Raw genomic sequence first — 15,782 nt, 5'->3', positions numbered from 1 at the left:
GTGTGCATAAACGAAATAGAATATAGTTTTTCTTTAATCCTCATACTTCCAATTATAAAATTAAAATGATACAATATATCCATGTAATGCTTTATGTACTTTGTGATGTATCTATCTTGAAGATATAATGGTCTGTGTTATGTGTGCACATTGGAAGCCCGTTTTTGTTAAAAAAAAAAACAAGAACGCGAAATAAATATGAGAACACTAGTACTATAAGAAGACTGTTTGTACGATCACAAGATCATGTTGTTTTAATTATATGCATAAGTTTGTTAACGAAAGGACCAACTTCCAATACGCGACATATTTTATATGAAGATGAAATAAATTCTTTCTATCGAATAATTAAACGTTTTCTTTCGCAAAATATAATGCGTTTTGAAAAAAAGATACCGAGTTATTTTGCTACAAATGATTGAATATAATTAAAAACAAATTTGAATTTTAATATATAGAAACCCATCACATTTTATACAATTTGTAATAGTATTAACAAATTTTGTATAATATAGAATGAATTTTCTAGAATCAAAAGCATATATACATAATCGAGACTTAAATACAGAGGTATTATTTATACTTAATAATTTCTAACAAACAAATTTATATTATTATCATGTTCAACTCAGTAACTATTTAATCCTGTCATAATATCACATTCTTCTGTAATCTTTATTGCATAATTATAATGCTTTATTCCACATGCTGAGAAGTGTGTTGTAAATTAATAAACTGTAAATTGTATCAACAAGAAAATATAAATCTATATCTCAATCTAAACTTTCAGTTTTTTAATACTGAAATATGATTATCAAAAAAAAAAAGATAAAAAATTGTTCAAGGATAATGGAATATTATTTTAAGAATTATGCAATAAAGAATGCATTAATATAACTCTTTATCATAATGCTTGCAATATACACAACAAATTTGAGTAAGTTTTACAAAATTCTCTAGGAAATTCAAATAAAATTTTCATCGAATTTATTATATATATGATAAACAAGTGATAAATGACAATCTTCTGAACAAGTATTCATATATAAAATATGTCTTATGTTATATCAATATGTCATGTAATATTAACTGCTCGAGTATGTTACAGAGATAATTCAATTTAGAATCAAATCATAAAAAAATTCTTTAGTTTCCATGTAAAACTGAAAGAAAGAATATACAATTAAACTGATCGATATTGATATATACATCTTAATGATTAAAATCACCGTAAAGCTCTTTATGATCACATTAAATTATCATAGAGAAAAAATTTTAATTCATTTTGCGCGCTTTGAAGTTGAAGTAGGATGTAGCACGTTATTTTTTCTATATCAATAATTATTCTAACAAAGAAAAATTGCGAGCGTCACCGATGTGAGTTTATATTCACAATTACAAACAATATAATGTACGTCATTCGATCATAATCTAATAGAACAAAAAAGATTTATAGATTTGTAAAGACTTTTCTCAGGTTTTGCTCTATTTTTGCTTTTAATGAAAAAAAATTCTTCCTAGATTATATTATTACTCGAGTAATGCGAGGACATGTATATATCTTATAGTTAGATAAATTGGCTGCATTGATGGAGCAAGATGCCATATAAATACAAATATTTGTACATAAACGCTACGCGATTGGTCCAATCGTAATTAAACCAATGACACACATATATTTCTCTTTATACTTTTAGTATTCTCTATATAAATTAGATATCATATATGTTGTTGCACATCTTCTCACTTAATAATTAGGACATCTTGTGTGTGAGATTTTCCTTTATATATTTATTTCTTTCTTTTTTCCTTTCAATATTATTATTCATAAAAAACATTTTTTAACTACATTTAGGCAATATTTTGCATATTTATACATAATGAAAAATATAAATAAAGAAAAAAAAGAACGTCTTTTTCTTTACAAATTAAATAAATACAAGCAATTGGACGTTCTAACATTAATATAGCAAATTCTGGGCATATAATTTTTAAATATCACCTTTGGAAGGGAAGCACAATTTTTTCTAACTCAGAAATTTTTACAAACGTGCGAGATTCAATGCGCAAAATTTATATTATAGAGAAGATTTTACGAGTAGAGCTACACTTGTATCTCGCTAAAATCGTTTCAGAGATAGATTTAGATATATAGGAGATTTAGATATATAGCTCATTTTCTTATATATAACATTCTGTAAAATTCTTTCATTCTTGCGATTTATATACAAGAATTTTTGTAATTGGCTTTATATTACTTTCACTACTTGTTCGTTTCTTGTTTACCCACAATAACTCTGAGACGATCCTAATATAGAGAGGCTTCGTCTGCGGATATGACCGGTTCCTCATCGCTCCAGTCGCTGATTGCTAATCCTATTGATCCATGAAAACTTTGTGATCTTGCTACATGGCTAAAATCAAATATAAATATATGTAACATATATGTATAATATATACATTGAATTATGGGTAAATAAAAAAAAACGCAAACATCTCACATTTTATTTACATATTATCTTATCAAAAGAAAAGAAGCTTTATTAATGCGTGTTTATATCGTACAATCGTTCATCATAGCTGAAATTGGCTATTTGATCACATTTCAATATTAGATAAACAAAAATGATTAAATAGCTATATATTTACAGTCAATTATAACATTTCTTCGATTATCTGTTATGTGATTATGGCATTATAATTGGTAAAATACCAAATGGATAAAAAAAAAGAATGTAAATGCAACATTAAAATAGATGAACTAATGCAGAATTAGGGCACACATAGTATTTTTTTTTCGTCACTTTGGAAATCTCAATTTGAGGAAAACTCTAAGTCAGTGCAATACAAAAAACAAGCATTTGTGTCAGTAAAAAATGTTTCATATTTTTAAGAAGCAAAAGAGATATCTATTAGAGATGTACCTCTCGAGAGAATATATATATATATATATATATATATATATATATATATATAGCATAAAATATTCAAACAATTTTATGCTACATACCACTTGCATATTTTGCCACACTACTTCTAGATTATCAAGCGCTATTGGTCCTAACAACAATAAAATTATTATCTTCTCAATTAGTTGAATATAATAAAGTAATCCACATAATGCAAAAGCCCAAAGATATCTTTCTGATAACTTTTGAACTTGTCTGGGAAAATTCCTCTATTATTTCTTCTTTTATATAAAGTTAACTCGGTTTATTACAAACTTACCTCGGTGATAGATTTGTATTAATAATTTTTTTTGCCAAGCCCGCTTTTCTCCGTCCTTCCATCGCCGCTTTCATAGGATCGTAGCTCTTGCGACGTTTCCAATTTTGCATTTCGACCTCTCGTACATTTGGCGTGGGGGGCTTTTTTGGTTCTTTTGGTTTACTTTTAGGCACCTGTACAAACAGGTTTATTAGATATATATGTATATAACATACATATATATACACACACATATTATATACTAGATTTATATCAAAAATATTATATGGAAGAGAGAAATATGTATATATATATATATATAACTTACCATGCTCAAAGTTCTACTAATTCGCGCGCCAGATCGTCCAGATTCTGTTCTAGCAACGTTAGAAAAGGTCTCAGATTTGCTACGAGTGTCCTGCGATAAATTTTTAGCTCTGCTCACATTAGAAGATACAGGTTTTATTCGTTGCGGATCCAATTTTATTCTATTACGCAAACTAAAAGAAACGAGACATACATAAGAATATTATCAAAGAGAAATATTATCAAAGTACAATACACGAGAGAGAGATGTATACGCGCGCACATACCTAAATTCTTTATTATATTTAGTACTGGAAATAGGAGATTGTGCCATAGCATGTTCTTCGTCGCTGCTCTCGGTGTCGCTCGGATGGCGCATTCCTTTCAATATATTCTGACGGAGGCTGTGACTCGTATCTTCATCGCTCTCGTTTTCAGATTCCAGCGGAGGACGATATCCCGTCATGCGAGCCGACATGGCAGATACAACGTTCTGAGTGGTTTGCAAATAAGATGAGGTTTCCAAGTCGCTATCGCTCTCCTAAAAAAGAGAATTTATATATGCATTTTATACAATTGTTTGGAGAATTTCATTGAAAAAACTATACAAAAATAAGCAAAAAAATGATCGCAACAATTGAAATTATTAGCGAGAGACTTATGGATTCTTAAGCATGATTAAAAGCATATTTACTCCAAGCTGCGGACTGCTAGGCGGCGGTACTTGATTATCCTCATAACGGTAATCTAATTCATTATCCGACCAGTCGTTTGCTAACGAGAGAGCACCTCCTGTACCGTGAAAACTTGCAGATCTCAGCACGGAATTGTCATGGCTGGAATATATATACACAAATTATGATTGTAAAGAGGGGGGGGGGGGGCGAAACTTTATATATTTACTATATACTCACTTGCCGGAACCGTCCTCGGTACTGTGATGTTTCTTCGTATTGTCCATTAATTTTTTTCTCCCTTCAGCTGCTGCTTTCATCGGATCGTAACTTTTCCGTCTCTTCCAATTCTGAAACTCTACTTCCTTGGACGTGAGAGTGGAATTACTTCTACCAGATTTTTTGTGATCTCTACTTGGCTTTTGATTCGTCTTTTGGCTATTGGGAGGATGCTAAAAAAAAAAAGGGAAAAAGAGGAGAAAATTATATTTACAAGATATCTTATGAGTGTAATATAATTATATAAACGCGACGCTTACATGAGTAGGCTTCGGGGCTCTCATACTAAACCTTCCGGTATCAGTCCTAGACATAGACGGTGCTCTGAATTTCGTTGGTTCTGCTTTTTTCGATGATTCTTTATTGTGCGCTCCAACACTGTTTGTGCGACTACGATGATAACTTTGTTGCTTGTTCACAGGCACTGCAGTTTTTACTTCCGACTGCGCTCTTCTACGTCTTTCTTCAGGGGTTGTATTCGGTGTTGTGTCGGATTCACAATTTAATCTGTAAGAAGTATCCATTTAACTTAATTGTTTATATACAAGATGAAGCAGAAAAGTTCTGGAACATCATATTTTAATAATGTTTGATAAATTTAGTTTATATGACACACACCTTGCTCTTCTTATGCTGAAAGCCCTATTTAATTTGATTCCAGATGAAACTGGTGTCAAAGGAGATTTTCTTTGTTGTTCACCAGTTTCGCTACTACTATCGGAGGCAACAGCAAATTTTCCTCTCGATGATATTCTGTCAATATCGTTACTATTGAAACTGCTGCGACGCGATACAAAATTCTGTGATCTTATGTTTCTAATACTCGCATTACTCGATGATCTCTGTATATTAAGATGTCGTTGAAATTCTGAACTGTTTTGTAATATATTAGGTGCTTTAACAGATATGTCTTTATCAAAATAACTGGTTCTTTCATGATAATTTGTAGTGCTGTTGGATTTTCTCAGCATATATGGACTGAAAATAAATCAACATGCGTAAAACATATTAATCTTTTTAAGATTTAATATATGTTTAAAAATTAATGTGTCTACAAAAAGTTTGTACCTATTTTCAACACATGTAAAATATCCTATATTTTTCGATTCTGATGACTTTGTCAAGTGCTTAGATCTCTCTAAAATGGGAGAATTAAGGACTTTTGTTGCAGCAACCTTACGACTCACAATTGGACTATTGGTCAGTTTTGACGTAGGTGGTCTGAGACGGCTTAAGACAGGACTATTTGTGTGCTTGAAATCGTCTTCCTTATATTTCATACTATTCTTTCTGGACGTATTAGATTCCGTTGTATCAGAAGCATATTCTTTTCTATATTAGAGAAAAGAAAAGTTTCTTAAAGTGCAGAAAAGAACTCGCTAATCATATCTATATTATATATAGTTATCAAAATTTATATTTGCCAGTGGCAAATAGAAACGTAAAATGAATCACAATCACCTATCTAGAGAGTTGCTTCTTCTCTCCAAACGAAGAGTCGACGAGACTTGGGACGGGCTGTTCGATAATTCTACATTAGTGTCAGCAGTCTTCGATTTGGTTGAACTTAAGTATTTTCGGATGCTGCGTCTATTTTCGTTGCTATTCGCTCGCCGAAACAACGAGTCGGACAAGCTACCGCGTCTACCTACGGCACTATGTACAGGTGTACGCTGTGAACTGTTGGGTGGCGTGTTGTAACTGTTGCTGGTATCGTCATCGGATTCACCGCCGGAGTCTATAATTTGATGTTGACTTGAAACTAAACCAATCCTTTCTTTTATTCGTATGTACGAATCCGTATCCACGTTACTGTCGGATTGTTCCTGCAAACAAAATAATATAAATTTTTTAGAGGAGGTAATCTGAAAAGACAAGCAATAAAAACATGTATCTTGCTTTTTAAACTTCCAAGAAGGAGAGATGCCTCTTTCGATTTATATATATATATACATATATAAAATTTATTATCCTACTCTCTAAAAAATATCTTATTATCTCTTAAAATTGCATAATGCATACATAACGATTACGTAATCCTCTTTGAGATCTAGCATGAATGGGGGATGGTATCTTGGTGGGACTTAGAGGCGGCGTACGACCTGTTGAACCGCCTATTATCGGAGGTAGTGAATTGTGCTCTGCTACTTGAGTAGCCCATTCCGATATCCAGGCATTATTATCACGAGAAATACTCATCTGCAAAATAAGATTGACATTTTAAATATTTGTGCAAAAAATTATATGCATATATGTGTATATATAAATATTATAGATATTGTGTATCTACCTTGAAATTGTGAACATATGCCTCGTTGCTTTCGTCTTCCGTCAAAACACCGACACTGAAAACTTTGTCGATATCCATTCTCGCTTTTTCTTCATCGGTATAATCTTTATGAATCGTGTACGTCCCAGCCTCGCTCACCGCACCGTCGGAAGTGGCGTCGACATTGCTGACATTGAATACTTCCAGATTGGTATCTGCTATATCATCCGTGTTCAGATTCATCGCATAACTGACACTCGACAAAGTGCTCTCTCTCTCGTTTGTGTTTCTTATATTAAAATCATCGGTGATATAATTCATATTAGATATTTTATTATCTTCGAAATCATTTGCTTCCTCGCACTCGTTAGCAATGTACTCAATATTTTTCGTGTACTGCTTCTCGTTTTCGTCGTCGTCGTAATTGCTAATTTGAACGCGACTTAAATCATTTATCGTTGCGGATCTCTGAGATGTCCAATAGTTGTTTCTGTTGGACTCAAGTTCCAAAGAGAGGCTTTGAGGTGACCATTTGTTGCGTCGTACTTCACCATCGCTAGATCTCGTCATTAAATACTGTTTATTCTGATGATCTACATTTTCATTACCGAACGTCTTTGTGCTACAATGTGCTTTCGAGGGATTCTTCACACCTAAATAATACATATGTATAGTTTAGATTTTGATAAATATCAGACAAAATATAAAAAATAATGAAACTTTATTATTTATAAATGCATATGTATATAATTCTTTTTCTTTTCTAAGTTGACCTTAAAGATTTCTAATTCAAGGGTAATATGTACTTGCTGACATATCATATATCTTGTATGTAACTTAAAAATAATAATGTTATCGTAAAAGCAACGATAAAATTGTTGATATGTGTTTATTTCTGGCAGAAAATCACACAATATAAAAACAGTTATAGCATCAAAGTCATTAATATGTCAGCAGGCTACATCATTCAGAATAGGTAGAAAGTACTTGTAAGGAATATTAAGAAGCTTGAAGAACATGACTTCATCATGACTCATCCATCACATATATTCAATACAATCCATTACAGGATTCATGTTAAAGTCTTTTCATTAGAAAAGATTGCTACCAATTTTTAATTTATTTACATTATTTTCATCAATAAAATTTTATTTTTTTAATTTAAAGTAAAATAATTGGAACATGCACACATAATACAAAACTACCATTTTAAAAAAATTTGAAACATATTAGTGTTTTGATATTACTTAATTTAATCTTTAAAATAAAAAACGAAATAAAAAATGATTTATTAATAAATTTACCTAATTGTTTAAATCTTTCTGATAATTGGTCAGTTTTTCGCTTCGTATCATCCTCGCTACTAAAGTAACCTTCTGAATGAGTGCTAGAAACTTTCTGCTTTTGTCCCAAATTTGGAGATAGTATAGTGCTCGGCTTCTTTATTTTTACTTCTACCTAAAAATATATAGCTTTACAATATATATAAATAACAAAATTTTTTAATAGAAGATTTAACGTTATGCTTAAATCATACAATACCAAGATATTATATCAAGAATGATAATTTATAAAATTAATAGGTAATTTTATTTTTCAGGATGTTTTGAAAGTAATTTTACATCTATCTCAAATATATAAAAAAAAAAAAAACATTTATCAAACGTTAACAAATTAATTTTTTTTAATCAGAGGCATATCACCAGGAGAATTGAAGAAGGTTTTTGATTACAAGATTAGAAGAGTTAAGGCTTGTTTTTTTTTCGCATGCTTGTGGAGGACACTTCCAACATCTTTTGTGAAAAGACTAATTTGCTAATAATGTTTGATAAATGTTTTTTCTAAATATTTGAAATAAGTGTATAGTGTTATTTTCTGAACACCCTGTATGATCTATTGTAAAGAAAGCCAACGGAAGAGAAGATTTGTAAAAGAGACTCATGATTCTCTCTCTGCAACGTATTTTTAAATATATAAAATATATTACTTACAAGATGTCAAAAATGACACACACAGAATTTTTAATACCTTGGACGTAGAGAGATTCCGTTTGTGCCTCGCGTTGTACCTCTCGAACAGATTCTGATACCTAGCTGTGTCCACTTCTTTGTTGTTACCAAAATCGATGGTGAAGGCTAACGGAGTCTGAGATATCCTCGACGATTCGATTTCGCAATCCGCGATCGGAGTCGCTCGCGACGAATTCGCGGCGGTGTCCTCGCGTTTTTCTCCCTCTGCGTTTTTACCGTTGCCGGGAGCACGAGCACGAGGCTCATCGCTCATCGATTCCTCGTTGTCATTCCTTACATCAACGTCGCCGGAACCTACCGATGAATCCGCCGCAGTGAGGCCGATGTCAGCCTCCCTGGACGATGTCACCTCCGTCACTTCCACGTTCATTTCCATTTAACATGCCAGTCGTAAACATCCGTGAATGATCGAGTAGCGTGGATCCGTCTTCTCGAATCGTCAAAGTCACTCTCCCTTTCTACGAGGCCATCGTGCGACAGGTCCCGGATGCGAAACACGATATAGCATACACGAGATTCCTTTGACACTTCGACACAGGTGCGTCTACTGTACTATACATACGCCATTGTCTGCCATTGCTGCCATTGACCATCGTTGACGGCCGAAAATGTCAACATCCATTGCCGACAACTGATCAGCGCGAAAATTATTCCACAGATCACATTCTTCTTTATAAAAATAGATTAAAAACTGACCAATCAGAATAAAGAAATTTTAGTTTTTTTTGTTCTGATTGGTTAATTAAATTTCAAAACTTTTTTACCGAACATTTCTATCAATTTTCATGCTCAATGACGATGAGCTTTTTAGGGAGAGAACGAAAAGAGATAGATGTCGTGCGTGAATCTAATCACATGGCGACAATCGAAAAGCAGAATGTGACGAAAATTCGTCCGAGAAGATAGCACACTTTGTTACTTACACCATATATTACTCCTATAATGAATCGAGAAAAGAAGAGAAAAGAAGTGTCAGATGAATTAAATGAAGCAGTTACTAAAAAAAAGTTCAAAAATGGTCTTTATAAGCAGCCGACAGTTGAAGAACTCAATCAGCTTAGGGAAACCGAGAATTTATTCCATTCAAATTTGTTCCGGCTTCAAATTGAAGAGATTCTCAATGAAGTAAAGCTTAAAACTAAATACAAAGCATTATTTGAAATTTGGTTCAAGAAGTTGAAAGCAGCAATTGAATCTATTGAGGAGACTGAAGAAATTCCAGTTAGTAATATAATCTATGTTATTTATGTAAAATGTAATGTCAAAATATTAAATAATTTGTTATATATTAATTTTTCAGCTTGTAAATAATGATTTGGGTGATAAATTGGACGTTTATATTCCTGCACCACATGTACCACAAGAAACTAGAGGTGTTTTCAAGTTTTTAAAACCATCTAACATTAGTGTGATTGGATCTTACAATTCGGGATGTATTCTTGGGCCTACCGTTACTGTGGATATAATGGTAGAAATGCCGGCTAGTTTATTTCGCAAACAAGATTATCAGAATTACATATATTTTAGAAAAAGAGCAACATATTTGGCGTTTGTAACGTCAGTTATAGGGAGCGATCTCGCAGAGAGCAAAAAATTTATCGGCGATGATTTAAGACCTTCCTTGAAACTTCGGCCTAGTGGAAAATTGAACAAGAAGATAGATGTAGTAATACACATATCTATGCAGAAAACTAGTTTTAAACTAAACAGATTTTTGCCAGAGAAAAATAGTGTCAGACCAGCATGGTATTTTGATAAGAAATCTTTGGATGGTAAGTCTATACAGACAATTAATGGAAAATTATTTATTGTATAATTTTGTCTTTCTCATATTTTATTTTAGCCACAGCATCTTTATCGCCTACCCCTCACTATAATTCTTTAGTACTGTGTGATTTAGTAATGCCAAGTATAAATTCTGAGATGGTGCAAGCAATAAGAGAGTATCCCAATTTGAGGGACGGTATAATCTTGCTGAAAATATGGTTGCATCAACGCGAATTGAGTAAAGGATATGACGGCTTCACCGGTCATATCGTCACAATGTTTGTGATTTATCTTTTACGAATGAAAAAACTTAATACATTTATGAGTAGTTATCAAGTTGTGCGGAATGTCTGGATTTGCTTAGGTATCTTGAAAAACTATTAAATAAACAACACTATTTTTTTGTATTATGTTTTGTTCGAGATAATAATTATATTTATTTGAAATAGCACAGGGAAATTGGTGCAAGGATGGAATCACCATGTGCGAGGACAAAGATAATCAGAAACAAGTCTCTCATTATCACAATTATTATGATTGTGTATTTCTTGATAGTACCGGTTATCACAATTTTGCTGCGAATCTGTCAAAGGATACTTTTGCATGGGCGCAGAGAGAAGCAGAACTTTGTTTGAATCATTTGGATAGTATACATATGGACAGTTTTCAAGCACTTTTTATGCGAAGTGTACCATTTCATAGAGCATTTGATCAAATCTTATGGTAATTTGTATGAAGAAATTCTATATAAATTTTTATAGAGAGAATGCTAAATATATTTTAATAATTTATTATTTCTATATATAGTTTTCAGAACAAGACAGTTTCAGAAAAAATCCTTGAAAAATCTAGCATTGATGACAAAGTCAATTATGGGCCTGATAAACGTAATCAGGTGATCAAGCTACTTGTTGAAGTTTTAAAGAAAGGTCTAGAACACAGAATTAATCGATTGTGCATATTACCCAATGTACCTAAGGAATGGGAATGCACCCAAGATATCCCAGATGATACTGGAAAGCTCATTATTGGATTAGAATTGAATCCTGAAATATGTTTTGGCATTGTGGACAAAGGACCTGAAGCAAATTTACCAGAAGTAAGCAAAAACAGTTAAAATAATATCTAAAACAATAAAACAGTATTTTTTATTATATTATATATTATTAAATTATTATATTATATATGACAGACACAAAATACAATTGTTTGTATTGCTTTACAGGCAGTCGACTTTAGAAATTTTTGGGGCGTCAAGTCTGAATTACGTAGATTTAAAGATGGTTCCATTCGTGAGGCTGTGGTTTGGTCAAAAGGCAAATCTTTCGCGCAAAAGAGAATAATATGCAAAAAAATAATAGCATTTTTACTAAAAACAAAGTTTAATATTTTGGAAGATCAATATTTGTATGTTGCGGATCAAGTGGAAAATTTGCTGAAGTTGCACAAGGTAATTTCACAATTACTATGAATTATTATGGAAATAATTATTATGGAAATGGTTTATATTTAAAGGCAAATTCTGTCTTCAATTGACGTGTTTGCTCCTCAATTGTTATCATTACCTCCAAATATTTTGCATAAATCATGATTTATATTTTCTAGTACAAAATAACACACTTTATATATGGCACTGGTGAAGAAGCTACGCTGAAAGCTTTACAAGCTTTTAACGTCTTGGAGAAGAATTTGATGTCACTGAATGATATGCCTCTGACAATTAATGGTGTTCAAGGCTCGAGTCCGATTTTTCGATACACAGAAGTCTTTCCGCCGCTTGCTACCGTTCATCGGAGCATCAATGATATCACTGAGGAGGGCAAAAATTGTTTGATCCTTTCGAAAAAAATCACAAAATGCCCCGCATATGTTCACGCGCTCGATGCGACGTTACAATTATCGATCAGTGGAAAGTGGCCCGAGGAATTGGAAGCTATTAGAAAAACGAAAGCGGCATTTCACATACAAATCGCGGAATGCCTTAGACAGCAGCATCAACTGAAAGCACAAGCCAATCCCTCTTATGTTGATGTATATCAGGTATCATATAATAATAATAAATAGATATTTTATGTATTAAGGGAATATTGTTATAGTATTCATAATATACATTGTACGATAATCATACTGTAAATAAATATATATTGTATGATATCTTATGCTATAATATAATTATAATCTTAAGTTTTTCTTGAGAATAAAAAAATTTCTTTTTGTTAGGACGGATTTGTTTTCCGGTTAAGAGTAGCGCATCAAAAGGAAATTGCTTTAGTGAAGCAAGTCAAGGAAGATGGAGTGATTAAATACAAAGACAATGAAGAATCTATTGAGTTGGAAAATAAATTATTCCATTTACCAAAATTGAGCAGTGCTTTGCATGGGTAAGAATTGATGAGCTTAATAGTTGTTAGAATAATTTGTAACAAATGCATGAAAAACTGGAATCCCTTATTTCTGAAAACAACATTCTTTTTTGGATGAGTCAATTGTTTGGCTTAGATTTAAGTCTGAGAAGATATCAACTAAAATTCCTTGACATAAGAAACACGCGCGCGCGTTATTGTAATTAATAATAGAATATATAAAAGATCTTTTACATGAATTATATTTTTATAAACGTAAAACCCGTGATACGTCAAAAGTTCAATAAAATTTACTGACGATTGAGTAAAGAATATATTTATAACAATTTATACAATAGATAAACTCTGCACAACAAATATAATAAACATGCTCAGCATATTATATATCTTCACCTTTCACTTTCATAGATTGCATTCTCAACAACCGTCGTTTGGTCCCGCTTGCTGTTTAACAAAACGGTGGCTGTCGGCACAACTGTTGGATGATACTCACATACCGGAAGTTGTAGTTGAATTGCTTATGGCGTCGATATATCTGACGCCAGAACCATATAAACCTGCTCAGATGCCGCAAGTGGCATTTTTAAGATTTTTGGAAGTTATTGCAAGATCTCATTGGAATACCGATCCTGTCATCGTTAATTTCAATGGCGAAATGACCAGTGAGTTTTGACATCTTCATATATTTCCAATTTTTCATTGTAATTATAAATATTTTTTTTTCTAACATTAATTATTATAAAATAATTACTTAACTGAAATAATTAATTGATATAGATATCTTTCTTTTTTTTTCTCTCTTCCGGGAGATTTTTTATATTCAGATATATAAAAAGATGTTATCGCTTTTGGATTTATTAAATGAAATTAATCTTAATTAATTTTAATTAATTAAATTAATTGAAATAATATATATTAATACATTATATTAAATTTTCCAGAAGAAGAAATCTCCGCCATAGAAACATTATTTAATACAACTCGCGCTTCGCTACCACCTTTATTTGTATCTACCCCTTATGATCAGCAGAAATCCTTGTGGACAAGGAAAGCACCATCTCAGTTGATCTTAAATCGAATGAGTATACTTGCGAAGGAATCATTGAAACTTTTTGATGATCTATTGTTAAATAATACGGTTCTGGATGTAAAACCTATATTTCGTCCTTCGCTAAAAGAATACGACTGTTTGTTATATCTGAAAACAAATATGAACCCTAGAAGACTGCAAGCGGTCGATGTATCCAATAACGCGGAAATCGTCGATCTACATCCGTACAAAGCGCATTCACTTCAAAAAATTCCAGTCACGGACTTTGATCCTGTACAATGTTTCCTGAAAGATCTAAGAGTTAGTATTTTAGACAACTAACAATAATTAACTAACAATTAACAAGCGATTGTACTGTTAAATGAAGATACATGCGCACTTAAAAAAAAAAAAAAGAAAGAGAAAAAAAACATTCATATCGTCGCAATTTAAATTATTGCGATATCTAACTATTAAGTATTTCACATGTTTTTCTTTTATTTCTCCAGGACGGTTACGGTGACTATGCCTTATTTTTCCACGATACTTATGGTGGTACGGTGATCGGAGTTCTGTTGAAACCTGCTGCTCTCGAATACAAAGATTTTAAAGTGGCAGATGTCGATTGCAGGAAACTAAACGGCGATGGTAAACTCGTTTTAAATGTATCGGCAATGATTGAAGATTTTTATGTTTTGGGAAAAGGTATTATACGCGCAATCAATGTTCCGAGTAAAGGATTGTCCTTGACGACGTCACAAGCGAGTACGTAAATACATTTAAAACTTGAAAATTCTTCTCGAGGTTTTTAAAATGTATAATCTATTATAAATATAGAAAAAATAAATATGTTTTATTACAAAGAAACTGAAGAGATATATATACATATTAAAACACCGTGAAAATATAACTCTTGCTTACATCTACCGATTATTTTTATAGTAATAAAGACAAGAGTAATAAAGCTATATATATTATTTGATTTGAATAACGCGTTACTTCCCAATCCTGCTTTTATCACTATACAGAAGAGAAATAAAAATACAGGAGCGATACTTTCGTAAGAATTCGATGAGTTCCATTTTCATTATCAAGCGCTGAATCATAACACAATCTAACTGGAATGATTAATGTACGAGTAAATGTATCTTTACTTGTGTTTTAGCCTTCAATCCAAGGCCGGTGTTAAATGACTGCACGACTGGAAATACGTGTTGATAGAATATCCGTTCTTATTAATCTTGTTGTATATTTCTAAAAAATATGTCATTTTTTTAATTTCAAATAACGAATTAAGATAATAAATAAATCAGTTAATAAATATTAGAGCACACACATACAATAAATTAAAAATAATAAAACTGTAGTAAAATAATAAGATTCAGCATTCTAAATATAAAATTTATTACATAATTTAATAATATCTAATATTATAAATAACTTTAATAATATTAAAAAATATTAATAGTATTAATAATATTTAATAATATTTATTAATAATATTCAACAATAAATTTAATAATATTGAACAATCTTATTATAATATTACAATATTGAACATCATTACCTGATATTCTATGCCTCCTCCTTTTTTTTCCTTTTGTCTCTCTATCTCTCTCTCTTTTGCTTATGTTACCTCTTCTTTAATTTTAAATAACATGTTCTTCATTTTCTTTTTTTTTTCTCTTTCTCTCCCTCTCTCTATCAATTTCTTTTTCCTATTCTTCGTCTCTTCTTTAACTTTAAATAAAACATTTAAAAGATTATTAATTATAATAATATTCAATCATTAAAAAAATTTAATATACAGGGTGTCCCATAATTCGCGGATCACCCGCCATGTGCAGGTAGAGCAGA

The 15,782-nt window shown here is 31.6% G+C and overlaps 2 protein-coding genes across 5 annotated transcripts; one reads left to right on the top strand and one right to left on the bottom strand.

The window, feature by feature from the left end:
- Positions 1-997: 997 nt before the first annotated feature.
- Positions 998-9,168, bottom strand: LOC115242281. Of its 2 annotated transcripts, XM_029818459.1 has the most exons (15): positions 8,764-9,168; positions 8,040-8,193; positions 6,757-7,388; positions 6,489-6,665; positions 5,928-6,292; positions 5,535-5,798; positions 5,085-5,444; positions 4,727-4,973; positions 4,428-4,639; positions 4,208-4,349; positions 3,801-4,054; positions 3,536-3,707; positions 3,229-3,401; positions 3,011-3,060; positions 2,047-2,414 (listed from the first exon to the last, which is right to left on the bottom strand). In XM_029818459.1, the coding sequence occupies exons 1-14, from the start codon at positions 9,139-9,141 to the stop codon at positions 3,045-3,047; spliced, it is 3,546 nt and encodes a 1,181-aa protein (XP_029674319.1). In that variant the 5' UTR covers positions 9,142-9,168; the 3' UTR covers positions 2,047-2,414; positions 3,011-3,044. The 2 variants fall into 2 exon arrangements, with proteins under 2 accessions (XP_029674318.1, XP_029674319.1); XM_029818458.1 differs by lacking the exon at positions 3,011-3,060 and having other exon boundaries at positions 998-2,414.
- A 7-nt stretch (positions 9,169-9,175) lies between these two features.
- Positions 9,176-15,227, top strand: LOC115242283 (nucleolar protein 6). 3 transcript variants are annotated; one of them, XM_029818460.1, is made up of 13 exons: positions 9,176-9,303; positions 9,577-9,986; positions 10,066-10,537; positions 10,609-10,896; positions 10,982-11,255; positions 11,340-11,631; positions 11,758-11,982; positions 12,138-12,572; positions 12,753-12,913; positions 13,304-13,557; positions 13,837-14,246; positions 14,435-14,690; positions 15,091-15,227. In XM_029818460.1, exons 2-13 carry the CDS (start codon positions 9,708-9,710, stop codon positions 15,141-15,143), a joined length of 3,399 nt encoding a protein of 1,132 aa, XP_029674320.1. In that variant the 5' UTR covers positions 9,176-9,303; positions 9,577-9,707; the 3' UTR covers positions 15,144-15,227. The 3 variants fall into 3 exon arrangements, with proteins under 3 accessions (XP_029674320.1, XP_029674321.1, XP_029674322.1); XM_029818461.1 differs by lacking the exon at positions 9,176-9,303 and having other exon boundaries at positions 9,856-9,986; positions 10,066-10,233; positions 10,328-10,537; XM_029818462.1 differs by lacking the exons at positions 9,176-9,303; positions 9,577-9,986 and having other exon boundaries at positions 10,101-10,233; positions 10,293-10,537.
- The last annotated feature ends 555 nt before the right edge of the window (positions 15,228-15,782 follow it).

Source organism: Formica exsecta, unplaced genomic scaffold, assembly GCF_003651465.1.
Source record: "Formica exsecta isolate Colony F162 unplaced genomic scaffold, ASM365146v1 scaffold59, whole genome shotgun sequence".
NCBI classification, from domain to species: domain Eukaryota; kingdom Metazoa; phylum Arthropoda; class Insecta; order Hymenoptera; family Formicidae; genus Formica; species Formica exsecta.
The sequence above is the reverse complement of the archived record's forward strand: the minus strand, read 5'-3'. Positions and strand labels throughout refer to the sequence as shown.